This window comes from Lonchura striata, chromosome 36 (genome assembly GCF_050655825.1).
Source record: "Lonchura striata isolate lonStrDom1 chromosome 36, ASM5065582v1, whole genome shotgun sequence".
NCBI classification, from domain to species: domain Eukaryota; kingdom Metazoa; phylum Chordata; class Aves; order Passeriformes; family Estrildidae; genus Lonchura; species Lonchura striata.
The window spans coordinates 5954836-5974424 of record NC_140738.1 but is presented as its reverse complement, the minus strand read 5'-3'; the positions used below and the strand labels follow the sequence as shown (position 1 = coordinate 5974424).

The 19589-nt window shown below is 55.6% G+C and overlaps 3 protein-coding genes across 3 annotated transcripts in view; 2 read left to right on the top strand and 1 right to left on the bottom strand.

The window, feature by feature from the left end:
• The first annotated feature begins 912 nt into the window (after positions 1-912).
• LOC146764071 (uncharacterized) overlaps positions 913-19589 on the top strand; it is a 60420-nt gene continuing 41743 nt past the window's right edge. Inside the window, exon 1 of the mRNA XM_085565504.1 lies at positions 913-2210. Coding sequence (XP_085421630.1) covers positions 1351-2210 — 860 coding nt within the window. The 5' untranslated portion in view covers positions 913-1350. The remainder of the gene's footprint in view (positions 2211-19589) is intronic.
• Positions 3276-5838, bottom strand: LOC144248750 (class II histocompatibility antigen, B-L beta chain-like). The gene is made up of 3 exons (XM_077790743.2): positions 5015-5838; positions 4095-4371; positions 3276-3530 (listed from the first exon to the last, which is right to left on the bottom strand). Exons 1-3 carry the CDS (start codon positions 5094-5096, stop codon positions 3374-3376), a joined length of 516 nt encoding a protein of 171 aa, XP_077646869.2. The 5' UTR covers positions 5097-5838; the 3' UTR covers positions 3276-3373.
• Positions 6096-17963, top strand: LOC144248426 (uncharacterized). Its single transcript, XM_085565528.1, has 11 exons — positions 6096-9217; positions 9561-9645; positions 11970-12620; positions 12799-12886; positions 13717-13765; positions 14778-14887; positions 15641-15758; positions 16147-16246; positions 16664-16860; positions 17278-17415; positions 17864-17963. Exons 1-11 carry the CDS (start codon positions 9137-9139, stop codon positions 17951-17953), a joined length of 1707 nt encoding a protein of 568 aa, XP_085421654.1. The 5' UTR covers positions 6096-9136; the 3' UTR covers positions 17954-17963.

The window sequence follows — 19589 nt, the reverse complement described above, 5'->3', positions numbered from 1 at the left end:
AACCTCCCTTAAGGCTTGTACCAGTCTATAGCTCCCATCAGGCTTCTTTACTGGGAGTATTGGGGTATTATGGGGAGACATACAAGGTTCTAATGTCCATCCTTTATTAGTCCTTCTATTACTGGCTTTAAACATTCCCGTCCTTCTAAAGATACAGGATAGTGCTGTACATGTATGGGACAATTTTTTTTTCCTCAGTTGTAATCTTTATGGGGTTAATATTTAATCTTCCCCTATTTCCCTCCCCAGCCCAAACTTCCTTGTTAATTCTTCTTCCATCCTCCTGGCCTAGTTTTAAAAGTCTAGCTGTCATCTTCCCATCTTCTGGAACAACCCCTATTCCTAATTTCACCTGTAAATCTTGTCCCAATAAATTGCTACCTGCCCCTGGGACCAAGAAAACATCCCTCATCCAAAATCTAGTTTCTCCCTCTATTACCACATTTTTAATAACGGGTACTGTGGAACTCTCTCCTTTTGCTCCTGTTACTATTACGGTATCTTTGCTTACACTATAACCTTTTGGAATATTTAACATAAAGGTTCTTTTTGCCCCTGTGTCTACCACAAATTCCAATTCTTCTTCTTGGGGACCCACTCTTAAAATTATCTCAGCATTCCCCACCTGGACCCACCTGCGCCCCCCCTCGGCCCCATGGCCCCGCGAGGGGAATTTGGGGAGGTGGGAGTGGGGCAGCGCCAAGGCCGGGCCCCCCCGCGCTGTCCTGGCGGGAGCGGCTGCAGTGGGGACCGAGTGCGGGCGGGAGCGGCCGAGAGCCCAGCGCTGCCCCAGCCCGACCTGCCCCAGCTCCATCCCTGCCCCTGCGCTGGGATGCTGTGGGGCTGGGGGGAAGAGGGAGCCGGCAGTGGGTGCTGGGCCTGGGGGCAGGAGGAGAAGGGAAGGAGAAGCAGGCTTGAGGAACAGAATGGTCATAGGATGCAGGTGGCAGGAGAGGGTGGGATTGTGCAGGAGAAGGAGGAATAGCAGGAGGAAGAGGAGAGACACAGGAGGAGGAGGAGGAGGAGCAGAAAGAGGAAGCAGCAGAAGGTTCCACCCCTCCCTGTGTCTGCAGCCTCCCCCCAGCCCCAGGAGCGCTGCTCCCCCCACATGCAGCAGGTGACTGTGGAGGGGGATCCACGATTTTCACGGGGTGAATCTTGGTGTTTCTGAGCTTTATTGGGCTAAATGTTGGTGCTTTGGTTTTATGTGGGAACTGAATCTTTATCTTGTAGAGGAGGTTTTTGCTGACTTGTGATGTTCAGGGAGTTTTTGATTTGTGTCTTGAAGTTTGTGGGACTTTTGGGCTGAATCTTGGTGTTTTGGAGGTTCTTACAGACACAAGATTCCCAATGACTTCCAGGGATGGACTTGGGCAAGGCGGAACCTCCAGTCCAAGCAGCTCTTCTCTTGTTTTTCCCTCTAACCAGGATTTGTCATTTCCAGGGTGTGGCTGGATGGAAGAGGAGGAAAAGCCCCGGAGATGCTGCAGGAGGAGGAGCTGCAAACCCAGCCCAGGGAGCTGTGGGGAGGAAAGAGCCTCCCTGAGCCAGGAAGGCGGGCGGAGATCCAGCCAGAGCTCAGAGCTGGTGGAGAAGCCTCATGGCAGGGAGAAGCCCCACAAGTGCTTGGAATGTGGGAAGGGTTTCAGGTGGAGCTCCAGCCTCATCCGGCACCAGAGGATCCACACTGGGGAACGGCCCTACGAGTGTGGGGAGTGTGGGAAGAGGTTTCAGAGAAGCTCCACTCTCCTCAGACACAAGCGGAGTCACACAGAGGAGAGGCCCTTCCTCTGCCCCGACTGCGGGAAGGGCTTCAAGGACAACTCCCACCTCATCAGGCACCGGCACATCCACACCGGGGAGAGGCCCTACGAGTGTGGGAAGTGTGGGAAGAGCTTCATACAGGGGTCTAGCCTGTTCGAACACCAGGTGATCCACACTGGGGAACGGCCCTATGAGTGCTTGGAATGTGGGAAGAGCTTTGGGTGGAGATCCCAACTGAAAGCACACCAGCGCATCCACACTGGGGAGAGGCCCTACGAGTGTCCCCAGTGTGGGAAGAGGTTTCAGACCAGCTCCAATCTCCTCCTACATGAGCGGATTCACACAGAGGAGAGGCCCTTCCGCTGCCCCGACTGCGGGAAGGGCTTCAACCGCAACTCCAGCCTCACTGAGCACCGGCGCATCCACACTGGAGAGAGGCCCTACGAGTGTGGGAAGTGTGGGAAGAACTTCTTCGGGAGCTCTCAACTGACACAACACCAACGGAGGCACCACTAAGGGAAGCCCTGTGAGTGCCCCGAGTGAGGGAAGAGCTTGGAGTGAGGGAAGAGAGTGAGGGAAGAGCTTGGTGCGCTGCTGCAGCTCCATCCCCCATGGGAGGATCCGGGCTGGATGATCCCCAGTGACCCCCATGGGGCAGAGCCCTGGTGTCCCCGTATGGGGAATAAAACAGAGAGTAAAGCAATGGAGCTGATAAAGGGGCCCGATATCTGAGGCCTGACTGAGCAGAAACTGTGGGAGACACAGACACACTTGAAGTCTCCCTGGGCAAGAAGACTGACCAAGCAACATGGTGTGAGTCTTTGTGATAACATAAATGTTCCCAGGTTACTGGATGTCACGAAGAATGTGTAACCAATGGGAAATTGTTACCAGAAACAGAGCCCTCTATAAGCACCATACAAGTCAATCCCTGTATAAACACCTGGTACACTCAATAAAATTGGCTGTGGTCTAAACTGGGATGTCCCCGTCTCTCCATGGTGGATAACCCTGTTGTGGGTGATCCCCGTTGGGTGGGGGAAGGTGCTGGAGGGATTTCTTTCCCTTCTCCTGGTGCTGCCGTGGTTTGGTTGGTAATAAATTCCCTCCCTGTGCCCAGGCTGGGTCTGTTGTCCCCGTGCCGGTGCTCGGGGCGGGATCTCTCCCGTTCCTTCTCTGCACTGCCGGGCCTCTCCTCAGCCAATGAGAGAACGCGGTGGAGAAGAGTCAGCCAATCAGCGAGAGCGGGGCTGATGACTCAGCAGTTGCCGGGCAGACCCGCAGCAGGCAGTGTTCCCCACCTGGACCCGCCCTCCCTGCCCAGGGCCGGCCCCGCCGTGGGGTCCCCCCAAGTCCCTCCCCAGTGCCCCCAGGAACTGGGCTGGGTTTAACTGGGAAGCTTTACTGGGAACACTGGGAGCAGGGGGCAGGGGCAGAGTGACAGCAGGGCTGGGGGACACTCAATCCCCCCAAAATCAGCGTGGGGCTGGAGCAGGGGGTGCCGGCCGGGTCCGGGGCCACGGGGAGGGGCTCTCACTGCCAGTGGCTCAGGAGCTCTGTGGGCAGAGAACGGGGGGTGACACCGGGCTGGGGTCCCCGGGGGGACCATTCACATTCTGGGGGAGGTGGGATACGACTCACGGGACCCCCCTTTCTTGTGCAGGTAGAACCAGATCCCCAGTGCCAGGAAGATGAAGCCCAACTCGGAGTCTCCAGTTCCTGCCAGCATCTTGCTGTGGCAGCATCCAGCAGCATCTCTGGGGTCTCCGCAGGGGTCAGGACCCCCCAGAAACTCTCACAGGCACCCAGGCCCCTCCAAGCACCCTCCTGGTTGCTCCCAACCTACTCAGGACCCCTGAAACCTCCCTCTTGATCCCTTCCTCACCTTCCCAGGACCCACCAAAGCCCCTCCTGTCCCTCTCAGTATCCCACAGCCTCCTTCCAGTTGCCCCCCACTGCTCCAGGACCCCCAAACTCTCTCTCATTCCCTTCCCAGCCCCACCAGGGTTCATCCAGACCCCTCCCAGTCTCTTCCCAGCACAACCAACCTTGTCCCAATCTCTGCTCTTCCATCCCCAATCTCCATCCAGCTCCTCCAGGCTCACTCACATCCCTCCCAGTCATACCCAGCACACCCAAACTCCCTCCCAGTGTCCACCAGGACCCCCAGAATCCCTTCCCACCCTCCCCGGTATCCTTCAAACCCCTTCTTAGCCCTTCCAAACCCACAACCTCCTCTCCCAGTTGAAATCAGGCTCTCTCCTACTCCCTCCCAGTTGCTCCCAGCACATCCCAATGGCTCTCCCAGTGCCCCCAATTCCTCCCCTGTATCCCAGTGCTGGCTCAAGGGGTGCTCCAGGCTGACGTGCTGCACCTGGCAGGTGGAGGTGAGCCCGGCCCGGGTTGGGGTTTCCAGCAGCACCAGGAGCTGGTGGGTCCAGTCCCAGTTGGGGACCATGTCGGTGGCCACCACAGATAGCTCCTGCTGGCCCTGGAACCACCTCAGCTGGACGTGGGCCGGGTAGAAATCCACCAAGGAGCAGAGCAGGCGGCCGGGGCCGGGCTGGGAGCTCGAGGGCACCAGCGAGATGGACACGCTGGGGGTCACTGGGAGAGAGCGGGGACACACTGGGATCAGCTGGGGGGAACTGGGAGAGAGAGGGGAGGGGTGGTGTGGCCTTGGGGCAGACTGGGAATGGACTGAGAGGGACTTGGAATGAACTGGGAAAGACTGGGATGATACTCAGAGAGAGGGGAGGGGATGGGGGGCACTCGGAGAGGGTGGAGATCTCGGAGTGAACTGGGGAGGAACCGGGAATGGGCTGGGAAGGAGTGGGAGGGACTGGGGCGGCACTGGCAGGAACTGGGAATGGGCTGGGAAGGAGTGGGAGGGAATGGGGGGCACTGCGAAGGAACTGGGAATGAAGCGCGCGGCACTGGGAGGCCGAGTCCAGTGCGGGGCACGCGGCGCTGCGGGTCTGCCTGGCAACTGATGAGTCATCAGAGACTCGCGCTCTGATTGGCTGAGGGGCGGCAGCGCCACGCCAGGCTGAGATGGACAGCCGGGAGGCACTGGGAGAGACTGGGATGGACTGGGAGAGCCACGGGGGTCAGTGGCAGGGACAGAAGGTCTCGGGGATGGGCACAAGGAGGGCTGAGGGCTCTGGGGCGATTCCCAGGGAGGTTTTGAGGGGCCTCAGGGTCATTGCCAGAGCAGGGCTCGAGGGCACACGCTCTGCCCCGCGCTCACCTCGGCGCTCCGTGAGGAACGGGCTGAGATACTCGTGGTTGCACCGGCAGAGCCAGTCCACCGCAGTCCTTCTTTGCTCCATAACGTGCGGGTCGCTGTTGCAGTACCTGGCTGCTGTCCCTGGAGTATCTGTCCCCTGGTATCTGTGGATACCATGCAAAGGCCTTTTCTGCTTCTTTACCCTGCACTCTCCTTGTAGCAGTTCAGGCTGGAACAAATGGCTCCCAGAACAGGGACCTTGGGCAGTTGTCCAGTCCCAGAGAGCGTCTCCTGAAGGTCATCGGATCCGGGATCTTTGGGAATTCAAGCGTCGTTTGGGACCAGCTTCTTCCTTCGCTTTGTGAGGACTGTTTCTCCTGGCCTGTCGGCACCCCTTTGGAATTCTGAGGAAAGGCTGCCGCTTTGGAAGGGAAGCTTTCAGAATCCAAAGGACCGGCAGGAGCCCACCAGCCCCCTCGAGGTTTCGCTTTTCCTTTGTGTCCCTCGCATTGGTGAGTACTCGCAGCGTGGGCTGCCAGGTGCCCGGGGGAGAGCTCCACACATGAACACATTTATCTTAAGTTCATCCTTTTGCCTCGTGGGGGGGAATTTTGGGTTGTTTGGGAAACATGGACAATCATTTATCCCCAGCTCAATGAGAGATTTATATTCAGATTAAAGCAACCTTAGTACTAGGGAATGTTTCATTTAAAAAGAGGGATCTTAAAACTTTTGTTCAGTTTTTGTTTGAGCACTTTCCTGAGGCTTCCCAGGAAGATGTTTTGTCACTTTCATTCTGGGGGAAAGTTGGGTGATGCATTTATGATATACAAGTGGGTGGAAATTATAAAGTGGGCGAGTTTAATCCTATTTTCAATTTGATTTTTAAATTAGTAAAGCCTAAGGGAGAAAGTTGGGTCCCTGGTTCTTGTTCCCCGTGTTACTCCCTCCCTGATCCTAACCCTGCTTCCCCTATGGGTGGGATGGGAGCCAGACCCTGCCCACGGGCACAGGGCTGTCACCTACTCCCTGCTGCCTCCTGCCCCACTCAGTCCCTCTCTCGGGCTGGCCCTGGCCACTCCAGCCTGAGCCTTCCCCGCTCCCTTGTCCCCGACTGCCCTGTCCCCAGTTTGGTCCCCAGCTCCAGGAATGTCAGTTGTACAGCCCCGCCTCGGGTCCCTCCTCTGCGCTGGCAGCTGCGTCGATGGTGTCACCGTCGGGACCAGCCCCTTCTGTCCCCTGCCCACATCCCCGAGTGGGCCCTTGAGGGTGGTTCCCTCCTTCTCCAGCCCATCCCGGTTCCCACGCCGCGGAACCGAACGCGGGCCTGGCTGGAAGCCCGCCATGCTGGCCTGCAGGCCCCGAGTCACCGGGCCCCACCGCTCCGCCGGAGGCTGCGCGCTCCAGCCCGCCCCGACCCACCTTCCGAAGAGGATGAGGATGGCGGCACCCCGGCAGTAACAACAGGCCGGGAGGAGGCTGGACACGGATCAGGGAGGAGCCCTGCGGGATGGGGACCTGGACTTGGTGAGAGATCTCGATTGCCTTGCGGCGCCTGTCATCATTAAACGGGGAAAGGAGCCGCGATGGGAGTGGATTCCTCACACTGAGGGGAAGGAGTTGAGAAAAGCGGCCAGAGACTACGGCCGCAATTCTCCATATTTTAAAAATGTATTGGACTAAACTTTCACAGGACATACCTTAATTCCCCATGCCTTCCATTACATTACCACTGCACTATTGCAGTGGAAAAAACTTTTAAAGCCAATCCTATCCAAGTATGACTTGAGTGAAGTTTTAGGCGAAGGCCAGGAAGGCCCTGAGACTTTGGCAGGAGAGGGGGAATTTAGCAGACCAGAGGATCAGGTCATGCTGCCCAACAATGTCTTAGATGACATCAAATCTGCTGCAAAGACTGCTCCTTTAAAAATCCCTGGTGGAACCACCCTTGTCCAAAACTTTTCTTCAATCCATCAGGGGGTTGAAGAGACATTTGTTAAGTTTGTTGACCACCTCCCAGAGGCCATCGATCACCAAATTGATAATGTAGAGGCCAGGGATGAACTCCTGGGAAAAATGGCAATGTCTAACGCCAACCTGGAAACCAAAAAGCTTCTCGGAGCTCTTCCCCAAGATCCAGAGCCAACCATCCCACAGATGGTCGACACCTGCACTAAGGCCTCTTCTTCAGAAACTGCTTTAGCCCTGGCCATGAGCAAAGGGGTGGGGGAGGCAGTGGTGCCCATTAACAACGTGAGGTGCTTGAACTGTGGCCAGTTCGGCCATTTCCAAGCAAACTGCCCTCACTGGCCTCCTGTGCACTTTAACTGACCTCGCTGCCCTCTCCAGAACACCTAGAAATGATCAGCCCTCGCAGCGTCCGGGAAACGGGCGGGGAGCGCGGCGCGGTCCCGCACGGAGACAACGAGCGGCAGCCGCGGCCCCGGGGCCGAGGGCGGGCGGGCGAGGCCGGCGGGCGGGCAGCCCCGCCGGGGGCGGCTCAGAACCGCAGTCCTGGGGCGAAACTGCCGCCCCCGCCCCGCTGCTGCTCCGGAGCTCCTGCGCCCGCAGCGTCCGCGGGCACCGGCCGGGACAGAGCCCGGGAAGGAGAAGGGGCCGAGCCTCGGCGCGGCCGCCAGCGCCGGGAGCGGGACGAGCCCCGCACGGCAGCGCCCCAGCACCGGCGCCACGTCCAGCATCACCAACACACACGCAAACCCGCTGGCCAAGGTGAAAAAGTCCTTGCCATGAACGTTCTGGGGACAGGAAATGGTTCAATGTCAAAAACAGATACGGTTTCATAACCCTGAATGATAACAAACAAGATGTGTTTGTTCAACAGACTGCTATAAAAAAGAATAACCCCAGGAAATAACTCCACAGTCTAGGAGATGTAGAAATTGTGGAATTTAATATAATACAAGGAAGAAAAAGCCCCCAAGCAGCAGATGTGACAGGACCTGGTGGAGTTCCAGTGCAAGGTAGCAAACATGCACCAAACTGCAAACCTGCGAAATATTACCCATGTCATGGAAGTCCTCCACACTCCTACCGGGGAAATTAAACCCAAAACCAGCAGCCAAATCCCAGCAACAGCCCAAAAGCTGAAAGAGCACAGAACACCGATAAGCCACCTTCCATCCAAGACTCCACCTCCATATCAAAACAACTTTCCTGTCTGATAAGTCCCACTTCTTCTAATACCCTTCCCCAATTCCTGTGGCCTCCTTGCCCCCCTCCCACTTTCCCTGTTTCCTTTCCCTTGTCCTATTACCCCTTTTTTATGTTCCCACAAATTCCTACCTCCTTTTCCCCTTTTCCATGGCCTCCCTCCACTAGTCCCTTTCCCCAGAGTTCCTTCATAATACCTGAAGGAGTGTAATTGGGGGGGAAGAAAGGAAAGTTTTCCTAAATTAACCATCTTTTTCTTAAAAAGTAATGATTTCTATTTGGAGTTTCCAACAGGCACACCACCACCTACATTACCTCGTACAGAGTCTGTCACAGCCAGCAGCACTGCCACAGGGGCCAGAGAACCAGTCCCTACTGAAGGCTCCTGATTCCATCTCCTGATAAACCGGACTAAGAAAACCCCACATCCCTCCTGCCAGCTCTAAGAAAATCTATTTGGACATTAGAGACTCAGAATTGTTTGCATTTTGAAAATTGTCGTATGAGCGCTTTTGATTGATTTTGTCATTTTGTGTTGAATCAGTTGATCCTCCAGAGAAGCTTTCTTAATAATATAAAAAGGGGAATTGTGGGGATCCTGGGGGGCATTTCCCTGGTTTGGGGAGACGCGGGAGGCTTCCCTCAAGGGGCTGTTGGACTGTTTGCTCCTTGCCCTGTTCCTGTGTCTGTTCCTGTGTCCCTGGGCCACTCCCTCCCTGTTCCCTGACTGGGCCTCATCTTTGTACTGCCCAGGGACCAGGGTCACCCCCACCCCGACTCCTCAGGACAGGGAGAGCTGAGAGTTGGAGCAGGGGGATGGGCGTGCTGGGGAAAACCCTGAACATCTCACGGCATGGCTGATTCAGACATCTGTGGATACCATGCAAAGGCCTTTTCTGCTTCTTTACCGTGGACTCTCCTTGTAGCAGCTCAGGCTGCAACAACTGGGGATCGTCCAGCCCGGATCCTCCCATGGGGATGGAGCTGGAGCAGCGCACGAAGCTCTGCCCCCACTCAGGACACCCGCAGGGCCTCCCTGGTGTGGAGGTGCTGGTGAGTGATGATCTCTGAATTCCACCTGAAGCTCTTCTGACATTCCAAGCACTCATAGGGCCGTTCCCCAGTGTGGATCCTGTGGTGCTTGGTGAGGTCGGAGGTCCCACTGAAGCTCTTCCCACACTCCCCACACTCGTAGGGCCTCTCCCCAGTGTGGATCCTCTGGTGTTCCATCAGGTGGGAGTTCCAGCTGAAACCCTGCCCACATTCCAAGCACTTGTGGGACTTCTCCCTGCCATGAGGCTTCTCCACCAGCTCCGAGCTCCGGCTGGATCTCCGCCCGCCTTCCTGGCTCAGGGGGGCTCTTTCCTCCCCACAGCTCCCTGGGCTGGGTTTGCAGCTCCTCCTCCTGCAGCATCTCCGGGGCTTTTCCTCCTCCTCCATCCAGCCACACCCAGGGAATGACAAATCCTGGTTTGGGGGAAAAACAAGAGGCGAGCACCTTGGACTGGAGGCTCCTCCTGCCCAAGTCCATCCCTAGAACTCAGCAGGACTCTTGTGTCCATGAAAATCTCCACAGTCTCAAGGTTCAGCCCAAAACAACACTCCCAGGAGTTCCCTATCTCTGATCTCTCCACTTTTGGGGTTCCAGAGGTTTCCTTTCCTTGGGATGATGGGGGTCCAATGGCTCCAGGGGTTCCCCCTTCTCAGGTGTCCTGCTTAGGGATGATCCAGGGGCTGTTGGGGCTCCATGGGGTCCCTTCTCCCCTGATGCTCTACTCTGAGATCCCAGGTGTCCCAGGGGTTCCTCCTCTCCAGGCTCCCCCCCTTTCCAGCCAGCCGGGGGTCCCCCAGCTCCAGGATCGCCCCTCTCTGTTCTCCCCACTCCAGGGGTCCCAGGGGTTCCCCTCCTCTGCTCCCCCGGGGGTCCCCAGGGCCAATGTCCTCCCCCTGGTGACACTGGGCAATGGCCACGTGGACTCCCAAAGATCCCCCAGGGGGCTCAGCTTTGGGGTCCTGCAAGATCCAAACCTACACACACACAGAAAAAAACCTCCCAGGGTTTATTTGGGCCTCCCAGACGAACATCTGGGGCTCAATTCCACAATCTGCAAGCTCCCAACACACCCCAATAAAAAACCCTCTCAGAGACTCCCCGATATATTTGGGACAAGCTCCCCCTCCCCTCTCACCTGCAGGATGAGCTGGGGGCGATGGTCCCAGGGCCAAGGGTGCTGCGGCCTCAGGGGGCACTGGAACCTCCTGTTTCTCCTCCTTTTCCTGCTCCTCATCCTCATCTTCCTCCTCCTCCTTCCTAATCCCACCTCCTGCCCAGTTCCTGCCTTCTGTATATTTAGAGTGCAGCACCTTGCTTGTTTTTAGAGCGAGAACAAAGATCCCCGCGGGAACACGGCTTGCTGGCTTTAGTCAGAAGTAGCGGTGACTAAAGGTCCTGTTTCCTCTGCTGTGCTCCCGTCCTTGTTCCTCCTCAGTGTTCAGGCTGGGCTATGGGGTGTCCCTGTTTGCTGCATTTTCAGAGCTCCTTCTGGAGCCTTTGGGCAATAGGCTGTGCCCTGGGAGGGTTCTTTGTGCTCCTTTGTGACCCAGGAGAACCTTCTGGGTGGTTTCTGCGTGAGCTGCTGCTGTGATGTCACAGGAGCACTGCCACGTCCCCGAGGTGCTCCCGTGGCTGTGGGACACGGAGGCCTCAGTGTCCCCAGTGGCTCTGGGCACTGCTCCTTGCCGGAGGATCCTCCTGCCCGAGGCATTCTCAGCACCAGCCCAGCCCTGACGGGTGTCCTTGTGTGCTTGCAGGGCTGCAGTCTGCAGACGTGTGCAGCGCAGCCAGAATGATCCAGCACGTGGCTGCTGCAGTTTGCACGCTGTACTCTGTGGCTTATTCGGGCTATTTTTTAACCCACTTGGCACGTAAGTCGAGGTTTTCTCTCGGTGCTGTGGCTTTGGGCTTGCTGTGTGCTTTCTGTTCTTCCTCTGGACCCGAGCTGACTTTGTAACCAAATGGCCATGAAGGCACCATTGCTTTGGGAGAGCTCCTGCCAGCAGCTGCAGCTGAAAAAGGGGGTGTCTGCAGCCAGCGGGGCGTGCACAGCATTTGCAATGAGCCCTGGGGGGTTCTGTTCCCTCCAGCGGGGAGTCTGTGGCAGCAGAGCCGGGAACTCCCTGTCCAGCCAAGAACTGACCCAGCCCAGCATTTTGTGCTGTTCTCTTGCTGTGGGAAGGGACTGTGGCTCCTGGAGGGACGCTGGGAAAGCAAAATGCTCTCTCGGGGTTGCCTTGCACTGTGGCATTTCCCACCACAGGCAGTTTTTTCCTGACAGCATCTGGTTCATGTTCCCTCTCCTGTTGCAGGGCACCTCATGTGTGGATTCCGAGCAGCTCCTCCTCCGGTGAGTGAGAAAGGAACCTTTGGTGTTTGGAATTGTGCAGCAAGCTGTGAGCTCGGAGTGTGGCAGCCGAGTGCCAGCCTGGGAGGCTGAAGGAAAGTTCCTGTCAGAGTCTTTGCAGCAGCAGCAGCAGCAGCAAAGAGATCCCCAGCAGATTTCTCCTTTTCTGCTGCTGAGCTTTTGAAGAGCTGCAGGTCTGGTTTTGCAGGCAGAGGATTGCTTGCTAGCTTTAGCCACAGTGGAATATCGTTTTCCCAACAATAAGTGGCAATGTCGACTTTAGCCCATTGTTAGTTTGAAGGACTCCAAACCCAATTTCTGCTTTGTGCAGCTGGATGTGCAGCTGAAGGTAAATAAGGTGATCACTGAGATAGAACTTCCCGTCCCTCACGCTGCCATCTGTCCACAGGGCACAAAAGCAGCACCAGCCCCTCCTCTGACTCCCTCTGCTCCCAAAGAGGAGGCCAAAGAGGAGGAAGACAGCGGTGAGCTCCCCGCTGTTCTGGGGGACGCTGGTGAACTTCCCTCGGTGCCGGGAGATGACAGTGAACTTCCCGCTGCTCTGGGAGACAAGGGCGAACATCCCGCGCTGTGGGAATACAGCGGCGAGGCTCCCGCGGCGTGGGACAGGTACAGTGGACATCTCCCAGCGTGGGACGAGGGCAGTGGATGTCCCCTGGTGCAGGACGAGGATGGCCAAGCCCCCATGGTGTGGGATGAGGACAGAGGACATCTCCCGCTGTGGGATGAGGACAGAGGACATCCTGTGCCTTGGGAAGAGGAGGGTGAACTTCTCCCAGCATGGGAAGAGGACAGTGAACATCCCCTGGCTTGGAAAGATGATGGCGAACCTGCAGCATTTTGGGAAGAGGACCCAGAACCTTCCTGTGCTTGGGAAGAGGACACTGAACCTCCCTGTGCTTGGGAAGAGGACACGGAACCTCCCTCCGCTGTGGGATCCTGGGCTGAAGGTTCTGACAGCAGCACAGCCCTGCAGCCAGAGGGGAGAGGGGAGTGGTGCCTGGTGCAGCTGAGTACGTCTGCTCTGTTCCTGTGTTCAGAGCAGGGGGCTGTGTGTGTGTCTCGGCATCAGCTGCAGCCAGCGTTGCTCTGCAGCTGAATGTCACAGGGGCATTTATTGTCCTTCCCCAGCTGAGACCAAGGGGCTCACAGCCCCAGGGAGTGGGGCTGCATTCTGGCTCTGCTCTGGTGGGGTCTCGCTCTGGGAGGGAGCCTCTTCCACGTGGTTTCTTTCAGGGAACATCGTGAGCGTGGCGGAGCCTGCCGAGAAATACGTGGAAGTGGAGCAGATTGGCCAAGGGTAAGTGCACGGCAGCTACTTCTGCACAAGCAGCCCAGGGGCTGTGCTGGTGCAGGATCAAGGGAGAAGTCAGGAGAGCTCCAAACACCTTCAGACACTGGGGTGCCATCCTGCTGTCTCTCAGTCCTGATCAGAATTGAGAACTGTGGTCAGAAGGAGCCGTCACAGGCCCCTGAGGCTGGCAGTGTCCTGCCTGCAGCAAGGAGCAGGACCTGTGAGATCTTCTGTGTCTGGAACTGGATTGCCTAAAAGAGCCACTCACCATCTGGAGACTGTCAGACAACAGCTCTCAAGGAGATTTCTTTCAAATATTTTGCTTCATAAAATATCTTCCGGTCAGAATTAACAACCTAAAGGTTTAGAAACAGGAACCGGAGATGAACTAATAAGTGCTCTATTCTAGCACAGCTCGTAGAGCCCATACATTCAGGAACAGACACAGAGCTGATGCATTCTGGGGGAAAATGCATCCCCTGCCTGATGGCAGGGCCCTTGTGGATCCTGCAGGTCTTAGGCAGGAAATGGAAAAGGATGAAATGCATTCTTTTCCAGTTCTTTAGACACCCATTGCTCACTTCAGGTTTTGAACTAAAGCAATTCAGCGTGGACATTTGGGATTTGCTCCAGCCCAATTCCTTCGTGTTGGGTCTCAGTTTTCCCTTGCACACCTGGCATGGCAGAGGGCTGGTGGCTGTTGTGCTGTTGTTGCAAGGGTCGATGCACCCAGGTGTTTGTGAGTGCTGCAGGCAGCAGAGATCTCCTGTCTGGGCTGGCTTTCACTCCCAGGGCCTCAAGCACTGCTTCTTTCTTCTCTGCTGTTTTGTCTCCAGGGCTTTTGGAACTGTTTCCAAAGGACTCGACAGGGCCAATGGAGGAGAGGTCAGTGCCAACACGCCCAGCACGTCTGGCAGCTCTCCAGGGCTCTCCCCTCTGCTGGGAGCTGTGGCTGCAGCTCTGGGGGCCAGCAGAGCTTTCCTGCACAGGCTGCTCCTCTGAAGGCAGAGCAGTGTCAGCCTGCAGAGCACAGCTGGGACACACTTGGTCCTTCTGGAGTGCCCAAAGGGATGCAAGGAGGGCAGCAGTGTCTGTCAGAGCAGGACATGCTGGCTTGCTCTTCATATCTAAAAGTGTGAATGGATCAGTGTTGGAGACTGAGGCCCAATTTATCTTCACCCCAGCCGCAGACAGGAACACTATTTAGCAGTTTTTCCATCCTGCCTTTCATCTTCAAAGGGTACCTCAAGGCCTAATTAGGGTGAGATCCTGCTTGGGCTCAATTTGGGACTTTAGTTCCACTTCAGCTGTCCACAGAGAGAGAGGGACAGAAATGAGAAGATGGATGTCCAGAGCAAAGCTCTCTCCTAAACCCTGCAGTTGTGTTTGGGTCTGGGGTCAGTGACAGCCTGTGACAGGGATCACCTGAGCAATGGATGTGTGTGTTTGCTTTGTTGTGCAATCCCAAACAGAGCAGCTGCATCTGAAATCATGACCAAATCCCATGCAATTGCTAAAGGGTTCCCAGCTGTTTTGCTCTGTTTTCACAGAACCAGAATTACCTCCTGCTTGCAAAATGTATTTGAATAATAATGAGAGTGTTGAGGCCATTTGAGAAGACTGTAGGTGCAGAGAATGTGGTTAGAGCTGGGAGGCTGACAGCTGAGGGGCCATTTCTGCAGAGCTTGCAAGGCCAAATGTCTCTGGCCATGTGTCCTGTAAGCAGCCCCAGCAAGCAGAGCAATGGGCTGTGGGAGTGGCCCTTGCTGAGTTCTGGTGCCCATCCCAGGGCAGTTTGGCACAGCCCGGCTCCGTCGCTCCAAAAAGCCTCGCCCCGTGTTGGCTGTGGCCTCCTGCCACAGACTCCTCCAGTTAAAGGTCTGCAATGTCCCCTCAGGTGGCCATAAAGAAAATGAGTCTCAGAGGGCAGAACAGGGAACGCGCTGTGAATGAGCTCCTGCTCCTGAAGGACAAGAAGAACCCCAACATTGTCAACTCTTTGGACAGGTGAGTGCTTCAGGCCTCATCCCGTGCACGGGCCCTGCCTTAACCTTTCCTGGCACCCGTAGTCTGTAGCCTGTTTTGAAAATGCCTGACCCAGCCGTATCTTCCCAAAACAGCAGCCTGGCAGTTCGCTCCCTCCATGTGCTTTGGTTGCTTTGGTTTGGTTTTTCCTTCAAGTTGACCCCGTTTTCTGTGTCTTACAACAAGTGCTGATAAACCACAGCAGAAATTATTTCCCTTGGCTTCTTCTTCCCAGCCCTTTTGCATTGCTGCAGATGCCAGGAAAACCAGGGCCTTGTTTGCACAAATGCCTCATTTGCCCATTTTTCACTGGCCTTGCCTGTTTCTGAAGGGACTTTCTGAAAGGTTTCTGATTGCTTTTGTCCCAAGTGCTGCACGGCCTCCTCCCCTGGATAACCCTGGGGGTTGTGTTGCCTTGTTCTGCAGGGAATGGTGGAACTGATGAGCTCAGAAGCTGAACCAGCTGGGGGCCAGTGTTGTGGTTCCACACTGATCTGGGCTGTTGCTAAACTGCATTTTTTACCTGCTTGCCATCTAAGGCCTCTCCTTTCTCACAGGGGTCTCCTCCTTTAGACTGTGCAGATTCCAAGGACTCTGCAGCCTGGCAGGAATGTCTCTCCATCTGATTCTGTCCTCATGGACAAGTGACCTGGAAACAAAACTACACTCCAGGCTTTTCCATGGGGGAATTGAGCATTGCACATTTGTCTCCATGTCACTGCTTTTCTCTTCCAGCTTCCTTGTTGACGGAGATCTCTGGCTGGTGATGGAATACATGGATGGAGGAACTTTGCAGGACGTTGTCAGACAGACACACATGGCTGAAGGAGAGATGGCAGCTGTCAGTCGGGAGGTGAGGGATCCTGCCTGTGGCTGCCACGGCTTGGACACGATGGTCCTTCCACAGAGGCGTGAGAACAGGAGTGGCTCCATGCTCAGGGCTCTGTTTGTTGGTTTCATGAGCTGGAGAAGAAAGAGCCTCTGCAGTGAACGGCCTGCCAGCATCGCTGCACTTCTGCTCTGTTCTTGCTCTCTTTCCTGCTGTTGTGGCACTCTCTGTCTGTTCTGGATTTGATGTGCTGTTCTCAGCTTTGCCCTGAACCGTTTGCCTGGAGCCTGTCTGCTCTGCACTCCTGGCCTGTCACAGCAAAGCTGCTGCTGGCAGAATTCGGAACTGTCCTTTCTTGTGTGATAGATTCCGGCCACTGGTTTTTGTCCTGGTGTTTCTTGTTCTCTCTCAGTGCCTGCAGGGCCTGGATTTCCTGCATGCGAACCGGGTGATCCACAGAGATCTGAAGAGCTCCAACATCCTCCTGGGCATGGCCGGCTCTGTCAAGCTGGGTGGGTGTTCCTGGCCAGGCACGGCGCTCCCGGGTGCGGCTGTGGGGCTGCTTCCCAGTGCCGGCCAGAGCCCCACAAGGGCTGCTGGGGACACTGCCCAGCCCCTGCTGCCAGCTGAGAGCGGCTGCCCCTGCAGAGAGCTCCGGAGAGCAGCAGGGTGCCAGGGGTGGCTTTGCTCTGGGTATGGCCCAGCCAGAGGGGCAGGAGTTGGAATCTAAAGCTTCAAGGGAATCAGTAAAAGCCACTGCACGAAAGCTGAGGGTTTCTTTAAGGGTCCAGTTCCACCTTCCCTTGGCTACAGCCCTGAGCACTTTTCCAGCTCACTTCACTACTGCATTCTCAGACTGAGAGTGGGGAGTCTTGGTGCTTGGTTTCCTCATTCCAGCTGCCCTTGACAGTGTTTGTTTCTGTCCTCAGCTGATTTTGGCCTCTGTGCTCAGCTCAGCTCTGAGCAGGACCGGCGCAGCTCCATGGTGGGCACTGCTCACTGGATGGCCCCAGAAGTTGTGACCAGTTCTCCTTATGGCCCCAAGGTGGACATCTGGTCCTTTGGCATTGTGACCATCGAGATGGTGGAAGGAGAACCTCCTTACTTCAAGGAAACGAGGGCCATGGTAAGAGGCAAATTCTCCAGGGGCTGCAGAGCCCTGTGAGCACAGGGTGACCCTGCACTGGGAGCAGCAGCTGGAGGTTTCTGCACCTGGGGAAGGGAATTCCCAGAGCACTTGAGCCTCAACACAGACAAATATTCTGCAGTCTCCAACAACAATTTGCTTTGGGATTTATGCTGTTGCAGCTCTTCTGGCTCTGAGGATGACCTGAAAATGTGAATCAAGTGCATCAGCTCTTTCCAATGGCTGTGGCAGCACCAGGGTTTGGGTTTTTTGGTTGGCATAGGAAAATGAGCTGTGAGCAGCATCTCTGCCAGGGAGGAAAGTGCCCCTGGAGCTGGGGCTGAGAACCCGGGGTCGCTGTGAGCACCTGTGGGTGGGAAGGAAGCTGGCAGAGCGCTGAGTTTGCTTTTCCTGCAGGCTCGCGCTCTGATCCGGCACAACGGGACCCCGCAGCTGCAGGAGCCCCGGCGCCTGTCGGCTCTGCTGCGGGACTTCCTCGAGTGCAGCCTGGAGCCGGACGAGGAGCAGCGCTGGTCTGCCCAGGAGCTGCTGCAGGTGAATGCCGAGCGGCCGAGGGGAAGCAGCAGCGCCAGGGAGGGGTTTTCTTCTGGGGCCCCTCCGATAGTCTCCAGCCTCGCTGCATTCCACACGCAAAGCAAGCAGAATCCTCGCCAGGTTTGGCTTGGCAGGGTCCTTTCGAGGGCATCTGCCCCTGGTGCCCCACAAGGAGCAGGGCCATCTTCAGGCAGGTCCAGTGCTCAGAGCTCTGCCTGGCCTGAGCTTGGATGTTCCCAGGGAGGAGGCACCTCCCACATCCCTGGGCACCTTCTGTCAGTGTTTCCCCACTCTCCTGGCAAAAAGATTCTGCCTTAGATCTAACCTGAGCCTGCTTCCCTCTCCTGAGTTTCTGACCATTTCCCTTTGTCTTGTTGCAACAGAGCCTGTGAGGAAGTTGACTCTGGAAAGTAACAGTTCATTTCTTTCTTTTTTATCCTTTGGGCAGCACCCATTTTTATCATCAGCCAAGCCTCTCTCCAGCCTGACCCCTCTGATCACCACAGCAAAGCAACTGAGGGAGCAGCGGAGGAGATGAAGCAGTGGAGGACAGCTTTTAGTTACAGTAGTTAGTTAGGACAACTAGTTAGTGATGGTAGTTAGCAGTGCTAGTTGGTTATGGTAGTTAGGACAGCCTGTTTGTTAAGGCTCTTATGACAGCCTGTTTGGTATGGCAGGTTTTTGAATAAAAACTCTCTTAAACCTCAACTCCCTTGAGGTGTCCCTTCCTCCTCCCTCTGTGACTCGGCTGCCCGGAGCAATGTGAGGGGAGAGCGGGCCCAGCCTGGCCCAGAGCTGAGCCCCAGCAGAGCCCTGGCAGAGCCCAGAGCAGCCTCGGATCTGCAGAGTCAGCCTGGGAGGAGGCGCTCGGAGCCTTCTGGGCTGCACCCGACTCTTGGTTACAAACTGCGTGTGCTGGAAAATGCCACCGGCTCTGCCAGAGGGCAGAAGGGGCCCGGGGAAGGCCCCAGTGCTCCCTGCAAGGGAAACACCGGCCCTGGGTTTGTTATAGAGAACTATGTAGATGGTGGCTTTTGCTCTTATGTCTTGGCTTCTGCAACTTATTCTTAATCACAACGATTTTGATACAGTACAGTTTGTAATCACTTTTAACTGCTTTTGCTGTAATATAATTTATCAGCTTTTTGTGGCCAATGCCCTGGCCCCTGTGTAGCTCATATCCTCAGAACATCATTCATGGATGATAGTTTAGTTTGTGCACAGTGTGAAAAACATACATACTAGTTTTGGCTATTGCAAAATATTGAACTGGATGCCATGTGCCATGCATTAGAATGTTAACTTTTGCAGAAGTAGCTGTAGTTGTGAAATAATAACTAATGCTTTTATTTTTGTAACTAACTGACAGTAATAACTCAGAGGTATTTGTGAAACAGCCAATGTTGATTTAAATACTTGTAGAAGTAGCTAAAACCGTCTGTATGGCCAGATAACATTTAAGGAACGGGTGTGCTGAGGACCCTGCCGCTGACCCTTTGACTGTCAGGAACTGTCTCCTGCTGATGTGGAAATCCAGGTGTCCCAGGGTAAAGTTCTGGTGTTTGTATCCCCAATCGTGGGTTCTGTTCATGTTTGATATTCTGTTCTGTGCTCTCAGAACTGACTCTGAAAGTGAAGGTTTGTTTTGTCTTGTTATCAGCTGGCTCACCTCCCCCCATGGTCTGTTCTCCACAAGAGGCTTGTGCTGGCTGGCTTGGCTTGCTTTTGCTGGCTTTGTTTGCTTGCTCTTGCTTCCGCTCTTGCCTTTGCTTTTTTCTGTTAGTTAGTTTAACTAGGCAGTCCAATTCTTTCCCTGGACTGTTTCTTTCCCTTTCCTTCTTCTGAATACCATCCAACCTGCTCTGGACTGGGACCTGGGAACCCCGAGGAGCACCGGGAGCCTGCGCTCTGTGATCTGCAGCAGCCATCCCCAGTGCCCAGAGCAATCCCCAGCGCCCAGACCCGGGCGACCACCCCCAGGAGAGACTTTCTGGATTTGTCATCTCTTCAGAGTGGTGAAAGAGTTTTGTTGTCATCTGGTGTTGTTCATTTTTTTTAGTGCTGGGGAGTGTTTTGTTTTTTAAATAAAGAGGTTCTTTTCCACTTCTCTCAGAGAAAATTCTTCCCGAATCAGGTGGGTGGGGAGGAGCCGTGGGGGTTTGTTTTCTGGGGGC

Coding starts and splice junctions, on each gene's coding strand:
- LOC144248750 (XM_077790743.2), bottom strand. CDS start 5,096: ATGGAGCAAAGAAGGACTGCGGTGGACTGGCTCTGCCGGTGCAACCAC. Junction 4,372..5,014: donor GTTCCTCACGGAGCGCCGAG/GTGAGCGCGGGG, acceptor GCTCTCTCCCAG/TGACCCCCAGCGTGTCCATC. Junction 3,531..4,094: donor CCCTTGAGCCAGCACTGGGA/TACAGGGGAGGA, acceptor TGACCCCTGCGG/AGACCCCAGAGATGCTGCTG.
- LOC144248426 (XM_085565528.1), top strand. CDS start 9,137: ATGGGGATGGAGCTGGAGCAGCGCACGAAGCTCTGCCCCCACTCAGGA. Junction 14,888..15,640: donor ATTGTCAACTCTTTGGACAG/GTGAGTGCTTCA, acceptor TTTCTCTTCCAG/CTTCCTTGTTGACGGAGATC. Junction 16,861..17,277: donor TCAAGGAAACGAGGGCCATG/GTAAGAGGCAAA, acceptor CTTTTCCTGCAG/GCTCGCGCTCTGATCCGGCA.